Below are 22,629 nucleotides of genomic sequence, written 5' to 3' on the forward strand. Positions count from 1 at the left end.
GTATCTGGCTTTTAACCTCAGGACAAGCATTTTTCAAACTTGCATATTAACTCACGAGTTACTTATTTCGTTACTAGATGGATGACGGTGCCATTAATTGGCAGGAGGAGTTGGATATGTGAATTTATTTGGGAAGATGAATGATATTGTTAAAGTTCCTGCAGGACATCTAGATAGAGGTATAAACTGGAGTCAGCTATGTCAGCGTGAAGATCAGGACATTAATCAAAATGAAAAATATAGCTTTAGGTATCATCAGTATCAATATATAGTGGTAGTGGGGAGGGAGAGAGGAAGTCACTTTGCTTAGGAAGAATAAGCATAGTAGAATAAGACAAGAAGAGACAAAAGATAGATAGGACCCTGGGAGAATGCTGACATTGCCAGGGTGAATGGCGAACAGGTCACTGAAACAGATTAGCAGACAGCCCTTGTGTTGGAAGGTGAACCAGGAATCAATGATATTTCAGAAGCTCAGAAAGCTTGTGCACTCTTTCTAGTAATATCATTCACTAGAGGGATGAATAGGGAAGCCTAGTGTGCTGTGGTCCATGGGGTGGCAAAGAGTTGGACACAACTAAGCAACTGAACTGATAGGGATTTCAGTTATTACTTACCTTCCAGTTGCCTTGTAACTCCTACATTTTATTTTCAACTCAGATTTCTCTCTTGCACTTTAGGTTCCAGTATGTAACTACCTACCACCTATATCTTTCTTGTCCCAAAACACTCCAAACTCATTATTTCCCAGTTCTGCCCATACTCTCATTATATATACAGACCCAGAGCTCTTCCTGAGCACTCTAGACTCCAATTTGAGTAATTTAACATCATTGGCTCTACCTCTCCCAAATTTCCTACCTCCACCTCTAATTAATAATTAGTTCTTATCAGTCATACCTATGAGTTCCCTGTTGGCCTAGTGGTTAGGATTCTGCGGCTTTCACTGTCATGGTCTGGCTTGATCCTTGGTTGGGGAACTGAGATTCCACAAGCTGCATGGTGTGGCCAAAAAGAAAAAAAAAAAGTAATGATCTTATCACTAATCCCTATTAATTACATCTTTCCTGTGTTTACCTCTCTCCAGTCCCACTGTAAGTCATCAATACAGACCATCATCACTTCTCACATTGATTTTAGTTATAGCAAGCTAAATTGGTTTCCTTGATTCCAGTTGTTGTTGTTCAGTTGGTCAGTCATGTCTGACTCTTTGTGACCCCATGGATTGCAGCACGCCAGGCCCCTCTGTCCTTCACTGTCTCCTGGAGTTTGCTTACATTCCCGTCCATTGAGTCAGTGATGATTCCAGTAGCCTCTCCTAACATATTGCCTATACTGTGAAATCCATTTCTAAAAGCAAGCCTATATTGCCATTGTCCTACTTCAATTCTGGTTCGGTTTCTAACTGCCTTCTAGCTAAAGTTTAGGGCTCTTTATAATTAGACTCATCTCTGCCACTTTTGTCCTCCTCCTCTTTCTCTAGTTCCACAAAAGGACCACACACTCTCTCTCACATACAAATAGCTGCACCTGGTCTTTTTATTGTCTTGAGTTATTTTCCACCTTGTATGCTTCTATAATCTTTTTCTTTCTTTCTTTCTTTCTTTTTTTTTTTTTCCTTCTGTACACTTGATTGGGCTTCCCTGGAAGCGCAATAGGTAAAGAATATACCTGCAATGCAGGAGATGCAGGTTCAGTCCCTGGGTCAGGAAGATCCCCTGGAGAAGGAAATGGCAACCCATGCTGGTATTCTTGCCTGGGAAATTCCATGGACAGAGGAGCCTGGTGGGCTACCCCCATGGGGTTGCAAGAGTCAGACTTAGTGACTAAACCACCGTCCTCTTGATTAACATTCGGAACTCAGCTGAGATGTCATTTCATCAAGGAGGCACTGGATTTGTCAAGTTAGTTCCCTTCCTAGAGGCTTATGACAAAGTCCTATGTTTTCTGTATTTGGGAACTTATCGGTTTCTCTCACTATGCTGTAAGACCGAAAGGATAGGAACTTAATTCTTTTACACAGTGGAATTTCTACCACCTAGCAGGTGTCAGTATGTATGTGTCACTTCAGTGGATAGTCTTAAAGAGGAAAGGCTGTAATAGTTTCCTCTTGATGCTATAAAAATGACCACACACATAGCCACTTAAAACAACACAAATTTATAATCGAACAGTTCTTCAGAACTTCAGGTCAGAAGTTTGCAATTGGCCTCATTGGGCTCACATGAAGCTTCAGCAGAGCTGTGTGCCTTCTGGCAGCTCCTGGGAGAATCTGTTTCCTTGACTTTTCCATTTTCTAGAGGCTGTTCATGTTCTTTAGCCCATGATCCTCTTCCTCCATCTTCAAAACCAGCAACACTAGGCCAAGTCTCTCTGCCATCTCTCTGATTTGCCCTCTTGGGCCTCTCTCTCCCCCTTTTAAAGACACTTATCATTATGCTGGGCCCACCCAGGAAACCCAAGATAATCTTGCTATCCAGTATGAGCTGGTTAGCACATCTAATTCCATCTGCAACCATAATTCTCTTTTAAAATAATTTATATTTAGCCTATTTTAAAATAATTAAATTTTAACAAAACTTATTCACAGATTCTAAGGATTAAGATGTGGACATCTTTGGAGGACCATAATTCTCTCTACAAGTTAACAGAATCAGTATCTGTAAAGAAGAAAAATGAGAAGAGTTCTGAAAAGTAAATTTGGTCTCCAGTATCTTGAAAATACCTTTATTGAGCTCTACTATGTTACACTTTCAATGCTTACTGCTTAGGAAGATAGCTATAACCCAGATAATCACTGTCTCAGAAATTAGAAAGGATATAGGCAATGTTATTAAGAAAATCTTTTATAGGATGATGAACAGTGGAAACTGTATTACGCTGACTGTCCAGCGAGTGAGAAATAAGGAAACATTTTTGACACTGTTTTCCTCTTCTTTGTACAGTAATTTAATTATTTTAGACCACCTTATTATAAAATGACCATGAATGTCACCTTCGGCCCAATGTTCTATAGTCCTGTGATCAAAAGCTATTACTCAGATTTAATGGAAGCATTTTTCATGCCAATTTCCATTCTACTCTCCTCCACTTTGTATTGCCATTTTGTAGCATTAATAACATGGTAAACCCATTTTCTAAATATGTCCTGAGTTTGGAGCCTTCCTTCATAATGTTCCACAGTATCACCTAATCCTATATAATGTTTACCATTAATCTTCTGCATTTCTCATTTCCTTTTTCCTCATTTTTGCTGGAAGCAGAGAATGAACTGACTTTAATAGCTCTTCCATATTGCTTAATTGTCCTATCTTTGAGGTGAAATAAACTCATGTCCCTTCATTTTTCTTCCCTATGTGCATTTCCAAATTGTTCTCAACTTTAATGTTTCCTTCTCCTCCTAAACTTCTATTTTCTGGGTAACTTAAGAGATGAGACTCTTCAGTTAACATTAACTAGCACCCAAGAAAGTATCAGTAACATTTAAAAGAAAATGTTTTCCTAGCAAAGATTGTGATTAACTGCCTTGTGAAATAAGGATAATTTCTGATATTCTTATAACTGGGTAGGTTTTTTCCCCCAATTTTTTAAATGATTTCACTCATGTTGTCTTATGTGGTAGCATATAAGGGATCATGTCATGGAGACTACCCATAATCTTACTCCCAGCTCTCTTTGTAATTTCATCCCATTCTGCTCCCTTCTTCCCATTTTAGAGTACAGGAAAATTGCATATAATGGAGAGCATGCGCTTTTGGTTTCCTATCTCCCTGCCTTTGCCCTTGGTATCTTCTCAATAAGATTCATCTTTCCCTTTGCACTTTTTCTTCTTTTCCTATTTTTGCTCATCTTTCTAGATTCAATGTAGCCATCACCTTCCAGAAAATGTCTTCCCTAATATCCATGTGCATATCCCTTTCTTTGTGCTACTGAAGTACCCTTTGAATGTAGGTACCCTTAATTATGCAAAATGTTTAATATTTACCCATCATATGTCATTTTCTACTATGCTGTGAACTTTGGTAAAAAAGGAGTCTTGTTTATCTTCTTGATAATTAGTACAGTGACCAGCATATACTAAGCATTCTGTATATAATATTCTCTATACATCATTGCATAAATAAATGAATTCATGGCGTCTTAACAACAGTTCCATGAGTGAAAAAGCAATGCATGTCCTCAATTCACAGATAAAGGCCACCAAACTAATAAGTTCTACAAGGGAAATTGAGACCTAGTGCCTTAATTTTACATTCTCTCAGTTTACCCAGTATCATTTTTGTGCAGTAATTCACTCTTGTGAATCACTAAGATCACAATTTAATTATCCCACTTTTATAGGGGATTGAGGGTCTCAGGGATATCAAAGTTAATAACAGGGTGAAAGGTCTTTACACTAATTGTAAAAAATATGAAAGAACAGATTTATTGAATAAAAAGATTTTATTAGAAAGGGTTAATTGATTCTGAGATGAAATATAGTTTTTGTGTATGGCAGAAAGCTAATTTTATATGGGCTTTCCTCACAGAGAGAATAAAATAAAATGTTGGTCACTTTTTGCAATATAGGAACTAGTAGTTCTTTATTTTTTGATATCTCCATAGAACAGTTTTCATGTAAATTTTTCTAAGAGGGATTTTTCTTCCTTGCCTCTCACATTGTTATACTCAGGCACATTTGTATTAGTAGAAGGAAATCACTCATAAACAAACCCTAGAGGAAATGAAATAAAATATATGTTTCTTGAAATAAATTAAATAGGAGTATATAGTCACTTCCTGATAAAACAGTTGTACTTGATTCTTTTCTCCTCTCTCTTAATGATTTCATGTTAATATCTCCTACTATAGATTGTGTATCTACAATAACATACTCATATCAAAATAGTCTCTATAAGCTCTGTAACAATGTATAAATATAGGTTTATATGTGTCAACTTTAACTATGAATGTATATATAGGTGAGCATGCTTAAAATGGTCAAATTTTAAGTAATATGAGAAATTATAGTAGAAATAGATTTAACTATGTTGTGCTGTGCTTAATCACACAGTCATGTCCAACTCTTTGTGACCCTATAGACTATAGCCCACCAGGCTCCTCTGTCCATGGGGTTTCTCCAGGTAAGAATACTGGAGTGGGTTGCCATGCCCTCTTTCAGGGGATCTTCCCAAACCAGGGATCAAACCCAGGTCTCCCACATTGCGGGCAGATTCTTTACCATCTGGACCACCGGGGAAGCCCAAGAATACTGAAGTGGGTGGCCTATCCCTTCTCCAGGGGATCTTCCCAACCTAGGTGTTGAACCGGGGTCTCCTGCATTGCAGGTGGATTCTTAACCAGCTGAGCTATCAAGGAAGCCCCAGATTTAACTATATACAACTATAAAATTTTAGCATAATAAGAACAAAACAAAAATTGAAAAAAAGACCACTTGGGAACATAAATTCGTTCATTGACTAAGCATAAGTAGCTTAATTTACAATAGTGATTTTTAACTTGGATTTCATGGAATCTTTGGCAGGGAGGTCAGTTAACCTTGTGAACCTGTATGTAAATATGTGTGTATAAGCATTTTTTTTCTGTAGAAAAGGATTTTTTTTAAAATCAGATGATCAAATGGAATCCATGACTTGAAATGTTTAAAAACTGCTAATATATGACCTCATTCTAATTAATTTTATTTATCAAGTGCTTGATAGATACATGAGCAGAGAATATAAACAAGTATTTTGGAAAAAGTAGAAACATATAGAATAAATAAATGTATAAATTATGTTCTGTTTCATTAGTAATCAAGCAGATTCAAATTATAGCATCAACTATTTCTTTATATCTAATAAAACCACGTTTATCCAAAAATACAAGCAAAAACTCTGCTATCAACAGTGTAAACTCACTCTTTCTGATACCACTAAAAATTGGTATGACCATTGGGAAAGCAATATGACATTATTTAGTAAAAACCATAAAATTTTCCATAATGTTGACTCAGTAATTTCTTCTAAGACTGTTATACAGCAGAAGTTGGAAAAGAATTCATGAAGATGTTCATTATGATGGAATGTCTAATAGCAAACAAAAGGAAAAGGTAGCCCATGTGATGTTTATGGTAAAATAAGTAAAAAAATAAAATGCAGCATATTATTGTGGCTAGGTAATACTCATGTTTTGGGAGGATTGTGATGTGCAGACACGTAACTTTTGGTGATCCTTGTATATTAAAATATTTTTGTCATACTAATATATGACAAACATTGAAACAACAAATAATAATTAGCAAATATAAGAACATTATTATATAAAATATTTACAAGCAAATCATACGGTATCGTTAAATGGTTCAGTTTTCACTTCTAGATAAACACATGTAGACATGCAGGCTGTTCACTCTAAAATTCCAGGATGGCATTCCCATAGGTTACAACATGCATGGAACACCCTGGTTTGTTCAAAATAAGGCTCTAAATTCATGACTATTTTTTATTTGTGTTAATATGTTCACCTTTTATGACTCTGATCACCTTGTAGCAGTCCATATTATCTATACAGTCGTAATATAACATGGTCACTGTGAAAAGCCATGGACTTTGATTCAAATAATCTATAGCAATTCATCTCTGTCACTTGTCAGTTTTATTCCTTCTGAGCTTGTAGTTTTAATGTATAAAATGGTAAATTACATATGGGCTGATTGAAATAGTGTATGTAAAACAGCTTTGTAAACAATAAGATAGTAATGTTATATCTTATAATAATGATAAAATTAGTATTATTAATATTTGTCATTTTAAAGAAAATAAATGTTACTATACAAAAAGAAAACATTAGCAGGTAATCCATGGAAGGCATATTTTTCTTGCATTAAAAGTGAAAGAGGTACAAGAGTACATTTAGTGAAGATGTTTATATGATGAAACTCACATTTAGTTCTTTTTACACAGCAAATGCATATTTTGCACATAATGTCAAGGTTTCCCTTCTGCCTTCAAGGCCTATCTAAAAATTGTTCTTTGTACATATAATCAAAAACAATAAAAATATTGTTTTACTACCCACTTTTCATTTAAAAGCATCTGGGAAAAAATCTCTTCAAAACACCCTCATATTCAGCTTTTGGTGAAGACGTTTGGGTATGTTTTAAAAACCTCTGGATGAATGCTTTCAAATGACTCATTCATTCTTCCATGTCTGACAGATAGGATATACATGAACATGTAGGAAAAACAAGTGGAATTGCCAGTAAGGTTATTAAGTTTTGTGAATATATGTGTATGCCATTGAGAAATAGACCTGTACAGACCTGTCTTTCTTTATAGCAAGTCAGTGAAAAAGGTTAAATCTTGACCATCTGAAATTCTGTTTATTAATTATTATTATTATTATAAAGAGTAGTATTAGATTTATGGCAGTAATATTCAAAAGAGGCTAGATTAGGTTTAAAAGCTATTAGTATCTATTTTTATTTATTCACACTTGTCAACAAAGGAAAGATTTCTATGTTATAGCTATCATGTATCCTCTACTGTGTGAATAGTGTTGATATTTGACCATACACAGTAGCTGTGGGAGTAACACAAATAAGGAGGGAGTATTTTGTGATGCTAAATAACATTTTCTCATCTAGGAAAATGGTTTTAGGTTTATTATTTTTCCACTATTCTCTTTTATATTGCTTTAGAATATCTACTTATGGATTAATAATACTCTTTAAAGATAAACAGACATTCTTAATGCATAGATACGTGTGTCATAGGAAAGTGATTGTTTGCTGTATATCATCAGTTTTCAGAAGCAGTGGAGATTGACTACTGAAAAATAATATGAGAGCAAATGAGGTTGTTTCCTGAGGGCATTTTCATAAGGGTTCTTTTGACCCATGTAAATAAAATATGAAATGTCTCAATTTTAAGTCTCTCTCACATACACTCATTTATTCAACATTGACTAATATGATTGCATTTACAGTAATTTCAAGATAAGCTTCAGCATCAAAAAAGCATTTTAATAAATCACAATTGATGATTTTCCTGTCCATTGGACTCAATACTAACTTCCGGCTTTAGAAAAAAGAGATAATTTTTAGAAGCTTGAATTCTGCAAAGCTCTTTCTTAATAATTTTCCACCCTAATCTCTTGGTGTAAGAAGTCCTTGGGGATTTTTCCTTTGAGTATATTTGTATACATAATCCATGAAGAGTATCATTTGCATTTTGATTTGAAATTTCCTGACTTTTAGATGAAGAGAAGTGCTAGAAATTTTGTAGTTTTACGATCCCCCTTCCTCTAATGTATTCACATATTGATCAAATATTTTCTGAGCTCTTAATTTGTGCAGACAATATGCTAGGTTCTGGGGTACAGAGATAAGCAAGCCATGCTCCTGATCATCAGGAAACCTCTCCTATAATGAGAAAAGGCTATGTTAGGGGCCTGTGTTAGAGTATGCAGGTATTACAAAGGAGGGAAAAATAATTTCCTCATGGACTGGGAATGGGGCAAGAGGAAAAGCTCAGGAATAGTTTATGGGAAGACATAACAGACAATTATTTCTTTTGATTCTATTGGAGCATCTACTCATTATAGTTGTTTTGTTGGTGTTTAGTCACTAAGTTGTGTCCAACTCTTTTGTGACCCCATGAGCTGTAGCCCGCCAGGTTCCTCTGTCCATGGGATTTCCCAGGCAAGGATACTGGAGTGGGTTGCCATTTCCTTCTGCAAGGGATCTTCCCAACTCAGGAGTCGAACCCACATCTCCTGCATTGGTAATTAGATTCTTCACCATTGAGTCACCAGGGAAGCACCACTATTAATAAATAGTATCTTTTTTAATGCTTTTATATAGTATTTGAATGAGTATGGACTTGACTGTATCAATTATTTTTCAGATTTCATTTTTGGATGCTCAGTAGCAACATCATTCATGTTCAATTTCATTATCAGTGAATTTGTTACTAAATATAAAATAACACTAATGTATATTAACAGAAAGTTATTTCAGCTGTAAAATATGAGTGATATCCAAAGTTGCTTCTTAACACTATCCCTTTGTCTTTCTTTTTTCTTTTTACATTGTAGATGAAAGAGAAGATGTTCAAAAGAAAACATTCACAAAATGGATAAATGCACAATTTTCTAAGGTAAGGATATTTTGTTGCTCCTTTATTGAAACATGATGCTGATTTTTCAAAATGAACTCTGCATCTGTGTGATTTAAATGTCCATATTGTTTTTCTCATAGTCTTTGTTTTAACTGTGCAAATCTGGGAATATTATATTGACTTTTAATTAAGGAAGAAGCAACAGAATATGTGGTAAAGATAAATTATTTAATTTGATAAAACATATCTTTGATTCTTCTTCATAATATTAGTTTCTTTAACAACATAAGTCACCAGAGGATTTTGTCAGCAATCTTCATCAAGTAGCTGGTATATGTCATACACTAGAAGAAGACAGGAAAAATCTTTATTGTTCTGAAAACAATCATTTCATTGGTCCTTCTTGATCTTTACAAAGTACAAGAAAAATGAATAGGCTATTTGGCCCCAATGATAAGTTTCTTCTCTTTATATGTAGACATCAATCCATATTCCTAATATTTATTTATTTTGCAAATGCAACTAACTCGTGATCAATAGCACAATTCTAGATAATTTTTACATGAACACAGAGTAAAATATTCTTACCTTGAAAGCTACCATTAAGAGTGAAATATAAGGGGTTTGCTGTGGGTTTCAAGGTTGGAAAGACTTGATTTATATTTAATAATTGTGGATTGGGCAAATCAGTCAAATGTTTTGTAAGTCAGTTTCCTCATCCTTCTATTGTGTGTATGTGTGTGTGTGTGCATGCCTGTATAATCAGTAAAATACAGATAATGGAAGTATAAAACTAATAAAATATGGATCCTATATGCAAGGCTTTAAGAGAAGTAAAATGGTGACAATGGTTATTTTGCATGTTATTGTGATGATTAAAAGAGGTACACTGTGTGAGAATTTCTAGCACAATGCCTGACACTCTTAATATATATAAATTATTCTTTTCTTGAGCCTGTCTCACTTTGTGAAAATCTTGGCAGTAGATCCAAAAAATCTACTGGAAGATACAGTCTAAAAAGTGTTCCCTTTACTACTTCAAAAGGTTTTAGAGTATCATCCATTCTTTGTGGTATTTGACAGCAGAATTGCACCAGGTACTCTTTAGTATATTGGCAAGAAGTAAAGTTACTGAATTTTAACTAATCAAATTTCATTTATATTTACTTGCTGAGGTATTTAATAAGTTGCTATTACAGAAATTTAATAAACATAGGAATGAAATATATTTTAAAAATCTCAACGTTTTTAAAGGAAGTGGCATGCAAATAATATAAAAAGAGCAAATTATAATAATACAAATGAAAAATAAACTCAGAAATATTTAGAATAGGATCTCATAATTCTGAGAATATTTATCAGATAGCTGTGTATGGTTTAATTGCTGTATCTAGTGGCCTCATTGAAATGTTCTTAATTTCAGAACTTTGTAGCAGATAATAGATAAAAGCTTTCAAACAAATCTATCAACAAAAAAAAATAGAGATTTTTTCATAATAATAATGTATTTAATAATAATAATAATAATGTATTCTGAATGTTTGAATTAGACTAGTTATTTTAATAAGGGTTGTAAACATGATAGACATTGTGAATTCTCATTTCCACAAATCTAAAAAGATCATCAGTCTCTGTACATTGACATTTCTAAGTGTTGTTTACTATAATGCATGTGCTAATAAACAAAAGTAGTTTGATATCTTATATTTTGTGAAACATTGTGAGCACTGTCTTAGGCACTCCCTACCCTAAGGAGCCCTCATATTTTAAAAGCTGTGGAATAATCACACACATGAATGTGTTTACTATTTTTTTTTTTTACAAATAACCCGCCCCCAAATTCAACTCCCACTTATTTCATTTATTTTATAAATGTTCTCCCTGAACCTATTAAAGTTGGATCAGAAGAGTCACCATTTGAATTTAACGCCTGAGCTTTGTATTTGGGCATATCCTAGGTATCAGGATTATAAATAAATATATTCATAAAGATAGAGGGAAACTATTTAGAGGTAAAATTTATGTGAGTATATGGGTGTGTGTGTTGATTTTTCATTTAGAGATCTGAAAGATATTTTCCATGTTACCTGGCTTCTTTCTTGCCATGACTTCAGGTTGGATGACTAAATTTTATCTAGATGCTTTTGAAGATAATGAGAAGAGAAAGCTAATTGATTCAGTTTAAGCTACTTGGTGGTACCAAAAGATAAACAGCTGTGAGATATGTCATTTGACATATATTTATTTCACTGCTACCTGGAATTGAGCAGAAGTCTAAGCCTATAGGAGGCACCAAATTAGTTTAAAGTTGAATTTTCTGATTTCATGGAACATACATATTTGGGAGATGTTGGATAATTGCTAAATGGAGTAACACTAAGTAGTCTCTAGGTAGTCAGAGAAAGCAATACTGAGTTAGAGTGAATCCAGGAACCTTTAGGAAGCAAGCTATACTGATTGAGAGACTCTAAAGGAAGGAACATCAGAGAGCAAGGCAAGAATGTGTGTTTTCTTTATAACCCCATTGATCATTACTAGTGCACCAAATATGCATAATAATTGGTGAGTAGTACAGATAATTAAATATATACTAAATTTAAGAGAAGTGGACATTCTGAATGAAAAGAAAAGTTGAGGAAGGCTTTAAAAAGAGAGAAAAAGCAGTGAGACATTATCATCTGTCTGTGTGGTAAATTGGACAGAGAGAAACACATAGAACAAAAATAAAGATGAATATGATGAGGTAAAAGGTTTATCCGTTAGGTATATATACACATATACACCTTTGTATAATATCTGTAAAGTATAGGGAGACAGCAAAGTAGTTTCTGGTTATTTTGTAAAGCTACATAAGGGATAGTTTTAGGGGAAAATGTGATTAAATATAACCTTATCATTTTGTGTCATTTGAAGCTTAAAGTATCTTTGTAGTAAATCCAACTGATTTTTTAACTTTTCCAGTACCATTTTAAAATAGGCCCTATCTCTTTTTCAAAATAAGTCTTCTATTAACTTTCAATTCCCCAAATTTTTACTAGAATGTGATTTATCACATCTATTCTATAAAGAGAAGCAAACAATGTTTATCACCACATAAACACAAAGCCATTGCTAGGTAAGATTAATTCAAGGTAAATGTTTTCTTCTTGTAATTTATAGCTATTTTATAATCCTAAAAAATGTTTAGTATTTACTGTACCACAAATATAATTCACATTATAAAAATCTTGCACATTCACACAAGTTCTTTCAAAAAATCATTTCAGGAAAGTACACGTTTGAAATCATGACCATCAATAATTTTGTCATAAAACTTCCTTGATGTTTGCATTAGAGGAAAAAGCAATTTGTGGGATAAAATATTTACTACTAGATCAATTGAAAGATTTAAACCATCTATCAGTGAGTTATATGATGGGTTTGATCCAATGCTGGATTTAGCAATTAACTTTTTTCCATCTTCTAACTTCACTTTCTGTAATTTTTCCAAAAGTAGTACACAACTTTGTATTAGACTTATATGAAGTAAAACTGTGTAATTGATTTTGTCTGTGAACTTCTCAAAGGTTTATGATATGATAATGTCTTCACTGCCACAATGTATGTGCGTGTGTGCTTAGTCACTAAGTCGTGTCCAACTCTTTGCAACCCCATGGACTGTAGCCCTCCAGGCTCCTCTGTCCATGGGATTGCCCAGGCAAGAACACTGGAATGGGTTGCCATTTCCTTCTCCAGGGAATCTTCCCCACCCAGGGATAGAACTCATATCTTCTGCATGGCAGGAGGATTCTTTACTCCTGAGCTACAAGGGAAAGCCCATGCAATGTATATGCCCACGCCAAAAACACCCGATACACCCTCTCATGATAACAATCACGTGGGGTACAATCAACTGAAGCAACATATTTTCCCAAGAATTCACCATAATTTACCATCTTGCCAGCATAATGAACATGATATAATATAAATTCACACTAAAATTGTGAGTCAGTAAACAAGGCTTCTTTATACAGCTCTGTACCATGGAGCCTTAGGAGAAATCACTATATCTACACTTGAAGACATTTCAGAAAGGTACATCTAAAATTCAAATTCTTTGAGCCTTAAGTAAGTAAGTAAGTAAGTGAAGTCGCTCAGTCGTGTCCGACTCTTTGCGACCCCACGGACTGTAGCCCACCAGGCTTCTCTGATGTCCATGGGATTCTCCAGGCAAGAATACTGGAGTGGGTTGCCATGACCTCCTCCAGGGGATCTTCCAGACCCAGGGATCGAACCCACTTCTCTTATGTCTCCTGCACTGGCAGGCAGGTTCTTTACCACTAGCGCCACCTGGGAAGCCCCCTTTGAGCCTTGTTTTCCTTATATGTCTAGTTCTACTTTATGAGAAAACATATATCAAAAATGGTATAAATAGAAAACAAAATATTGCCAATTTTGCTATCATGTAATGTATTTTCTAAATTGAATGAACAGCATATTTAGGCACTTCTTTGGATGCCTGCTTATTTCTTTCCTGAAGATGGTTTTGGCTACTCTCTTTGGATGGAACAGAGAGAATAGAGCATATATTTATATTTCATCATCTTACCACACTGTCTATGCCAATCCATGCCTTCAGCTTTCGCGCACACACACACACACACACAAACATGCAGGCACACACAGTAAGCATATTATATATTTAAAATTAGTTGAACACTGTTATTATATAAAAGGAGGATACTGAGACATAGGGGAAAAACATTGTTTCAGTGCAAGAGATAACAATTTGTATGTACCTTTCCACTATGTCAGTTCTAAATGTATATGTACTAACAAGTTTATATATATCCATAATACAAGAGGGGTTTCCCTGGTGGCTTGGTCGGTAAAGAATCTGCCGGCAATGCAGGAGACCTGGGTTCGATCCCTCAGTTGGGAAGATCCCCAGGAGAAGGAAATGGCAACCCATTTCAGTACTCTTGCCTGGAAAATCCCATGGATAGAGGAGGCTGGTGGGCTATAGTCCAAGGGGACAAGAGTAAGACATGACTTGACCTGACTTATTAGGAGTAAACCACCACTGTGTACAAGGGGCCTGACTATCAGAAGTAATAGAGCAGAGCTGTTGTGTCATGGAAGGTTACCATAAATATGAACAGACACAAACCAGTATGCTCCTGGCTTTCTGTTTCTCCCTCCTAGTTGGTATCAGGAAGAATTAGGTCACTAGGGAGATTGAAGGGCAGTGAACTAAGTCTCTGCTCCTGCTACTGCTAAGTTGCTTCAGCTCTGGATCATGATAATAAGCCCATATAAGGCATTGGTAGCACTTGAATTATTTGATACGATTGTTCTGGAGAGATGAATATTGGTACAGGAGACTATAGAAATCCTCATTTCAGAAATAGTGAACAATAGGAGCTTTTTGGTTCCAATATATCCTTATGTTAATAACGTTCTTGAGATATGCTTTCATGGTTAGTTGCTGTACTGACCTCATGAGATAAATATTCAGGATGAGCTAATGAGATTTAGGTGGCTTACTCAAGGTAAAGGAAAGGGATGAAGCTGGAAGCCAGGAAACTGGACTTTAAACCCCATGGTATTTCCATATTTGTTACTATTGTGACAACTACTCCATGTACAAAATGCTGCATTTTTCTTGGGACATGTCACACAATTGATAGGTTTTATGAGAAGTAGAAAAGGATTTTGAGTTCATTGAAAATTTGAGAAGAAATTTAATGCTTGCAATACCAACAGAAACTTTAACCTACCTTTGGATGTTTAATAACCCCCAAACTCAATCACTGTTGAGGAAGACTTTTAATTGATTCTTTCCAAGTGATTTCTAATATATTAAATTTTAAAGCTTTTACATGTTATATTTTAGTGAGTGGCATAATCTAATTTTTAATATCATCATTAAATTGTGGATATTGTTACTTATTAATATTGATTTTTATTTCCATTAGACATTAGCAAATTATTATGTATAAGAGATAATTTAAATATTGATTTAAAATAATTTGGTGAGAAATGCAAGGTATTGTTTTACTGGCATGTGGGCTCCGTGACATCTACACAAAGTGTTAAGATGACTTCGAGAATGATATGTCTAGTGTTTGCAATAGAGATGATTATGCTAATGGTCTAATCCATTGAGAACCATTCCCTTGAATGTTTTCCCGAATCTAATCTTTGCAAAGTACCCAAGTAACAAAGGATATCATTCAGTTAATGAAAGGAAAATTAGATTGTGATCATTCTCACTGTTTTCAATGAAAAACAAATGATTTATTGTTTATGTTGTACATCTTTCTTAGAAATATGTTATTCTTTATCAATCCACTGTTACTGAGCTCAATAATTCTAGCTAGTTTTAGAAGGTATACATGTTTTACTCTATGTTCTGAAATATCTTACGACAGAAATGAAGTTGTTGATTGCAATATCTACATAGTATGGAATGGTTTCAGTGGCAAGCATATTTGGCTGGCAAATGTAAATATTTACCAATTAGCATGACTGTTGCTGGCAAAAACAATTCCCTGTAGCTGATAGGCAAATGTATTAGTTATCTGATTTATTCTATCTTAGGGCCCTACATAACTTTCTAGTAAAACAACATATATTGACTTTAGAGATTTATTTTTATTTTGGAAAGAATAGTTGGCACTCTGGTACTGTCCCACTGGAACTATATGGTAGCTAAAATAACCTTTCAGCATTCAACAAATATCTATTGATTGCCAACTCTGTAGCCGGCATAGTACTATACACTGAAAAAGGCACAATTCAACATGATTTTTCTTCTCCAGATTATCATCTGAAGGAAGAAGTAGTGATATAACATAATTAAAATACAATTTGACCTTTAATATAATAGAAGTGCTATGAGAATGCAGATGGGAAAAATGACTAATTGCTTAGAGAGGAGGAAAACCTTTTGAAAAGAGGTGACATTTAATCTGAGATTGTCCATGCAAAGACAATTTAAAGAAAGGCAAAGGCAACAAGAATTGCATGCAGAAGTATGGAACACTTAAAGAAGTTTGGCCTGTCATATGACAGGTGGCCAAGGAGATCTGTGTGAGTGGAGAATGGAAGTTATGAGAGAGAGCAAGATGCCATTCCTGAATAATTGTATTGTTGTTGGGGCCAGTTGGGCCAAGAATGGGCCAAATATCAATTTGATCATGTTAACATTCAACTTCTGGTTGAAAAATGTGAAGTTCTACAACAGAAGATAGTTATGGAGCAATTAGACTGCCCTCCCTAATTAGGACCACTAATTCTTCCTGCAAAATTGAATCTGAAGCCTAGAGTTTACACTTAGGGAATAGACATCTGGATCTAAAATGAAAATGTAAATGGGTTACCTTTTTCTGTAGAGTTGTTTGATATCACACACATTCATCATCACGCTGCATCACAGTCACTTTCAGGGCTTGTTGAAACATAGATCACTAGAACCCACAGCCAGAGTTTCTGACTGTGTGGATCTAGGGGGGGACAAGAACTTTGATTTTTAAGAACACCAGGTAGAAAGTGTTCTTGTTATTTAAATTACCTGCAGTTATTATGTCAGACTGTGAAGACATATTTTTAATAGCATGTCTGTGAATTAAGTTCCTATCCTTCATAAAGAACCATTTATATTGAAAGAAACATGCTTTCAAAGTAATACACTGTTTTGAGTCAGTTAGCTTATCAATAATGTTGCTATTGGCTAGAAATGCTGGGGGCACTCACCTGGTCCCACAGATACTTCTTGAGTGGAGTCAATGTAGTGACTGTATTGGCTCTTGTGATTCTTTATTATTATTTCAAGAAGCATCTCAGCAACAACCATCAGGGAACTTTGAAGGGAAAAAAAAAAAAAAAGCTTTGGTTTATTGCCCTGAACCTGGAGGGTACAAGGCATGCCTGGAACCACATAGTGAGGTCACAGGTAGAGAGAGAGAAAACTTGGAATTCTGTCTTTATTAGGGTCAAGGATGGGATACTTAGGTTTTTGTGGGTTCGCTGTGGTGAATTTAAAACATAAGAGTAGGAATTAAATGCTAGGAGAGAAAAGCAAACTCTCAGTTATCTAACTCAAATTCTCAGTTATCTAGGCTTTCTAAAAGAGGTAACTTGCATGGGTGAGGCAGCCTGACTCTTTATCTAGTTATGTAGCTGGTCATGTGCTTATTCCAAATGGATGTCTTTGAAGTGGATGCCTTGGCAATCAAAAGCTTAATATTAAGCACTTACATTATCATCAGAAAAACTAATTGTTAGGTGTTTACACTACACACACATAATCTATACTTACCAAATAATTGTTTATTGAGATCTATGGCAACCCACTCCAGTACTCTTGCCTGGAAAATCCCATGGACGGAGGAGCATAGTATGTTACAGTCCATGGGGTCGCAAAGAGTCGGACATGACTGAGCGACTTCACTTCACTTCACTTCAATGTATATCAGGTACTCTAGGTGTTTGAACAGGCAGTGAAGAGACATGCTGATGCTACAGGGACCACACTGGAAATAACTGCTATAGAACATCAGCAATTTAATCAGGTCCATAGTAGAGAACGTTTAAGGAAACTTCATCTAGGATTTCGGAGAAGGCAATGGTAACCCACTCCAGTGTTCTTGCCTGGAGAATCCCAGGGACAGAGGAGCCTGGTGGGCTGCTGTCTATGGGGTTGCACAGAGTCGGACATGACTGAAGCTACTTAGCAGCTGCAGCAGCATCTAGGATTTTGATGAACCCTCAATGGGGAATGATCTTTCTCCAGCTGAGAATCACAATCCTTGATTGAAGTTGAGATCTATCCAAAGGGATCTTTACTCAGTAATAGAATTGGACTGGTGTTAAAAGACTCACAAACCTACCAAACAGATTTTTTTAATATATAAATATAAATACATATATGTAAAATGTTGGGTTGGCCAAAAAATTCCTTTGGGTTTTTCCATAACATTGTATTGGAAAACCTGAAGAAATTTTTTGGCCAACCCAACCAATATATATATAACATGTATATAGGCTTATAATAGTATTCTTATGTTACAGGTCTCAATCAATATATATCTGATTGGCATACATATCTGAGAAAGGTAGACAGAGTATTTTTCAAAACTCTGTCCTATAAGCAGATTTGTTGTCATTCAGTTGCTCCATTTTGTCCAACTCTTTTGCTGGTGGCTCAGATGGTAAAGCATCTACCTACAATGCAGGAGACATGGGTTCGATCCCTGGGTTGGGAAAATCCCCTGGAGAAGGAAATGGCAACCCACTCCAGTACTCTTGCCTGGAAAATCCAATGGACGGAGAATCCTGGTAGGCTACAGTTCTTGGGGTCACAAAGAGTCAGATATGACTAAGCAACTTCACTTTCCCTTTGCAACCTCATGGACTGCAGCACGCCAGGCTTCCCTGACCTTCACTATCTCCCAGAGTTTGCTCAAGCTCACATCCACTGAGTCAGTGATGCCATCCAACCACCTCATCTTCTGTTGCCTCTTTCTCTTGCTGCCCTCAGTCTTTCCCAGCATCAGGGTCTTTTACAGTGAGTCAGTTCTTTGCATCAGGTGGCCAAAGTATTGGAGCTTCAGCTTCAGCATCAGTCCTTCCAATGAATATTCAGGGTTGATTTCCTTTAGGATTGACTGGTTTGATAGGTGATAAAGAAAGTAATTAATATAGTTGAGCTCTATGTTCTGGGTAAAAAAATAGTCCATCCACACATTACTGTCAACTGTATCTCCTTGTTTTCTTTCACTGCAATTATTTCATAGGCACTGATATGTTTTTCTTACTGATAGAAAGTTTCCAATGCTTATACCATGTCCTTCAATTTCTCTTTTGTTCGTTACTTTGCTTCTGCAAGAGAGATTTATTTTAGTGGTATTCTGAGACTCTTGTTTGGTGCTCCATTAAGGGTTATGTTTTAGACTTGACCTGGGTTCCTTTAGCCTCCTAGAATTCTCTATCCAATTATGATCATGGTAGCCAGAACACAGAGAGTTAAAATCAAATCTAACATGAATACATTGAAACAAGTTCAGCAATAAAAATCTCTTTTGCAATGCAGCTAGAGGCAGATTTGTAAAGTTCATGTACAATAAAAGGCAGAGTATGGTTTTCAAAAAGTCCTTTGCCTAATCTGACTCTAATTTAAACTAATTTCACTATCTCAATTCTGTATACAAAGAGAATTAACAATAAGAGTAGATAATAGGTGATCAGTAAATAAGTCATCACTTTCAGTCTTGTCCAGGGTTGTAGCCCACTGACAGATGGAAACAAGCAGACCCCTTAATTAGAAATGTGAGTGAAACCACCCCCATGGTTTAATATTAGCTGTCATTTAATGAGAACAAATGAGAATTATGGATGAATTTACTAAATGTTTTCTTCTTTGATTTAGCTTACCTGGCACCCAGAAAACCAATCTTTTCAAAATATGTGTTGACCAAAATGTTTGTTCAGGTTTATCCATAACATCTTATGGAAAAACATGAATAAACTTTGTGGTCAATCTGGTATATGGTCAATGGATGGTGCTTTTTGTAAGAACTGGTCCTATTATTTAAATTACCTGCAACTATTGTGTTAGGTAATAAATATTTTGAATATTATAGCCATACATTAAGCTCATATTCTTCATAAATAATCATTTATATTTAAGAAAACATGTTTTTATATAAATACATAAAGTCTATATTCATTCATTTATTATTTATTGAGCACCTGTGACATGTCAGGTGTTCTAGGTTTCTGAGCATAGCATGAAAGAGAAAAATTCTCTTTAATTGTAGGGCTCTGTGAGCCAGATGAGCTAAACTAAACAAGGAAACATTTAGCAAAGTATTTGACATTTTCTGTATTTATTTGTCAACTTATTTTATCTCTCTGCACCTGGATAGTGGTTGGTACTCAAAAGGAAAATAAAGCAGGATGAGGAAAGGATAATAATAGGGTGGGTGGCTATTTTCTATAATGGATCCTGAGAAAACCTCTCTGAAGAGACACATACAAAACCTGAAGGCAGGAAGAGAATGAATCATTCAGATGTCATGCAGAAGAAAGTTCCAGACAGAAGGAAGAACAGGTACAAAAGTCCTTGTGTGTGTTCAAGGGACATAAGGGTGGCTGAAATAGAGTGACTGGGGAAAAGAGTGTTGTGAGCCACAGCTGAATTGGTGTTAGGAGGCCAAATCAGGTAGGATCTAATTGACCATTGTAAAGGCATTGGCTTCTACATTATGGTAGATTAGGAGGCTGAGAATCTTAAGTAGTGACTAGAGCAATGTGGGGCTTCCCTGGTGGCTCAGTGGTAAGGAATCCACATACAATGCAGGAGACTTGAGTTCATCCCTGGGTCAGGAAGACCCCCTGGAGAAAAAAAATGGCAACCCATTCCATTATTCATGCCTGGGAAATCCCATGGACAGAGGGGCCTGGTAAGCTAGAGTCCGTGGGGTCCCAAAGAGTTGGACATGATTTAGCCACTAAACAACATCAACAACAGAACCAATGTGAGTTACACTCTAGACATGAGAGGTGAGCTAGAGGCTAGTATAATAATTCAGTTTTGGTGTGGAGCTAGGACTTGGTTGTTAGCCATGGACCCGAGGAGAAATGGCCATAGTTTGTATACATTTTGAAAGTAGAAATAACAGGGTTTGCTGATGAACTAGATACCTAGATTGAGAGAGTAGAGAAAAACAATTTTAACCTAAACATAAGGAAGAACAGGATGGCTGTTTACTGGGATTAAAAAAAAAAAAAAAAAAAGACTGTTGAAAGAAGGGGGTTTTAGAAAAAAAAAAAAGTACAGTTAAATTTCTCATGAGAAATCATGGAAAATAATTTTAATTTGGATATGTTTTCATGGAAAGAGTATTTATTTTCAGCTTCTGAATTTTACCTCAAGGTTACAAGGAAAGAAGGAAGGAAATGAGGGATAGAGGAGTGAAGAGAAGAAAGAAAGGAAAGGGGGATAGGGAGAGAGAGAAAGAAAGAGGGGAGGGAGGGAAGGAAGAAGGAAAGAAGGAAGTTATCTCAATTTTCAAAAAAAAAAAGAGAGCAAATACAAAGTACCATCATCATTTTGTGAATGAATGTGTATGTAATCCAATACAATTGCACTAGAGTTAACCTGATCTTTGCTTCTCCTATGATCTAGAATGGATGGCCATATATCAGCAGAGACAGCCTTGATTTACCTATAGTTTCCTTCTTCACAGCAATTACTATATAGAACAATTGTTGACTGCATTATAATTATTATTTACATATATTTTGCATCTGTTAACTTCTTGAGGGTCTGAACCTTGACTCAGTCATCACTATGTACTCAACCTAGAACATACTCCCTGGTATATAGTGATGTCAATACATGATTATTGAGTGGATGGAATGAATGGCAATAGAGAAGGAAGAAAGGGAGAAAGAATTTGAAAACAAAGTCAGTCATACCAGCAATGATCTCTGTCCTTCCTTCTCTGAACACTCTCTTTCATCTTCTTTCATATCCTCAAGCATCACCTCTACCCAAGACCTAAAATTGGGCATGACACTTTGGAAGCAATGAGCAAATGATTTTTGAGTATGCAAACTTTCATACTTGCATTTGTAAAACTGAGTTTAAGATCCACATTTCCAAGTGCTTCCTGAACCTTTACACCAAGGTATGGCAAAATCCTGATATGAGTCCTAAATGATATAAATGGGGATGACCTGGTTGGACAGATGGAGACAACAAAGTTTGGTTAATGATTGGAAAAGGAGAATGAGGAACGCACTGATGAGTGTCAGGTAGTTTTTCAGGGCACTAGGCTGATACAGGTACTACAGATTGGGAGAAGAAATGAGAGAAAAAGGAAAAGAGAGATACTTTGGAGGGTCATTGATCACTTTGATTTTCGATATTGAAATATTTGGTTTAATGTGGTCATGAGGACAAGTACGAGATTCAGAATCCTGAATTCAGAATTCCCAGTTCACCGTTTAGTGTGTGTAAACTTGAGTAAATTATTAAACCTTTCAAAGCCTCAACTTCCCCGTCAGATATTTATTTAAAAGATTAAAAGATGTTCTGCATGCAAAGCACATGGAATTATACCTGGCATATAGTAAATATTCAATTATTGGTGGTGATTGTCATTTATACTCTTGTGAGGGTAAGAACAATTGAATCCCTCTGAGAAGAATGCATGAGGCTGTCATTTGTCTGACAGGCTTTTATTTTGCTGAGTTGAGTATGAGAGCCAATGGATTTTGGTTATGTAATGTTGTGCTTAATGGGGTATGGAATTTGAAGGGATTTTACAAGATGTGTTGGGTAAAAAATTAATCAGGTTTGAAAGCACAGCTTAAACTTTGTTAGAATTGGTGACTAGAGAAATAAATGAGACGACTCACGTGGCCATGAGTGAAGTACTGGGTAACAAAAATACTTACGGCGTAAGTCAAAAAGAAACAAAGTAGGGCAGAAAGCATCAGAAGAAGGTGTGATTACCATTGTCAGAGTCCAGGGTGT

General features: G+C 35.6%; 1 protein-coding gene across 6 annotated transcripts in view; it reads left to right on the forward strand.

Annotated features, from left to right (window-relative positions):
- Positions 1 to 22,629, forward strand: part of DMD (dystrophin) — a 2,254,125-nt gene that overhangs the window by 184,643 nt on the left and 2,046,853 nt on the right. For all 6 annotated transcript variants that reach the window (XM_040266338.1, XM_040266336.1, XM_040266334.1 and 3 more), the window contains exon 2: positions 9,079 to 9,140. In XM_040266338.1, the coding sequence (XP_040122272.1) occupies positions 9,079 to 9,140 (62 nt within the window). The remainder of the gene's footprint in view (positions 1 to 9,078; positions 9,141 to 22,629) is intronic.

Source organism: Oryx dammah, unplaced genomic scaffold (assembly GCF_014754425.2).
Source record: "Oryx dammah isolate SB20612 unplaced genomic scaffold, SCBI_Odam_1.1 HiC_scaffold_23, whole genome shotgun sequence".
Lineage (NCBI taxonomy): Eukaryota > Metazoa > Chordata > Mammalia > Artiodactyla > Bovidae > Oryx > Oryx dammah.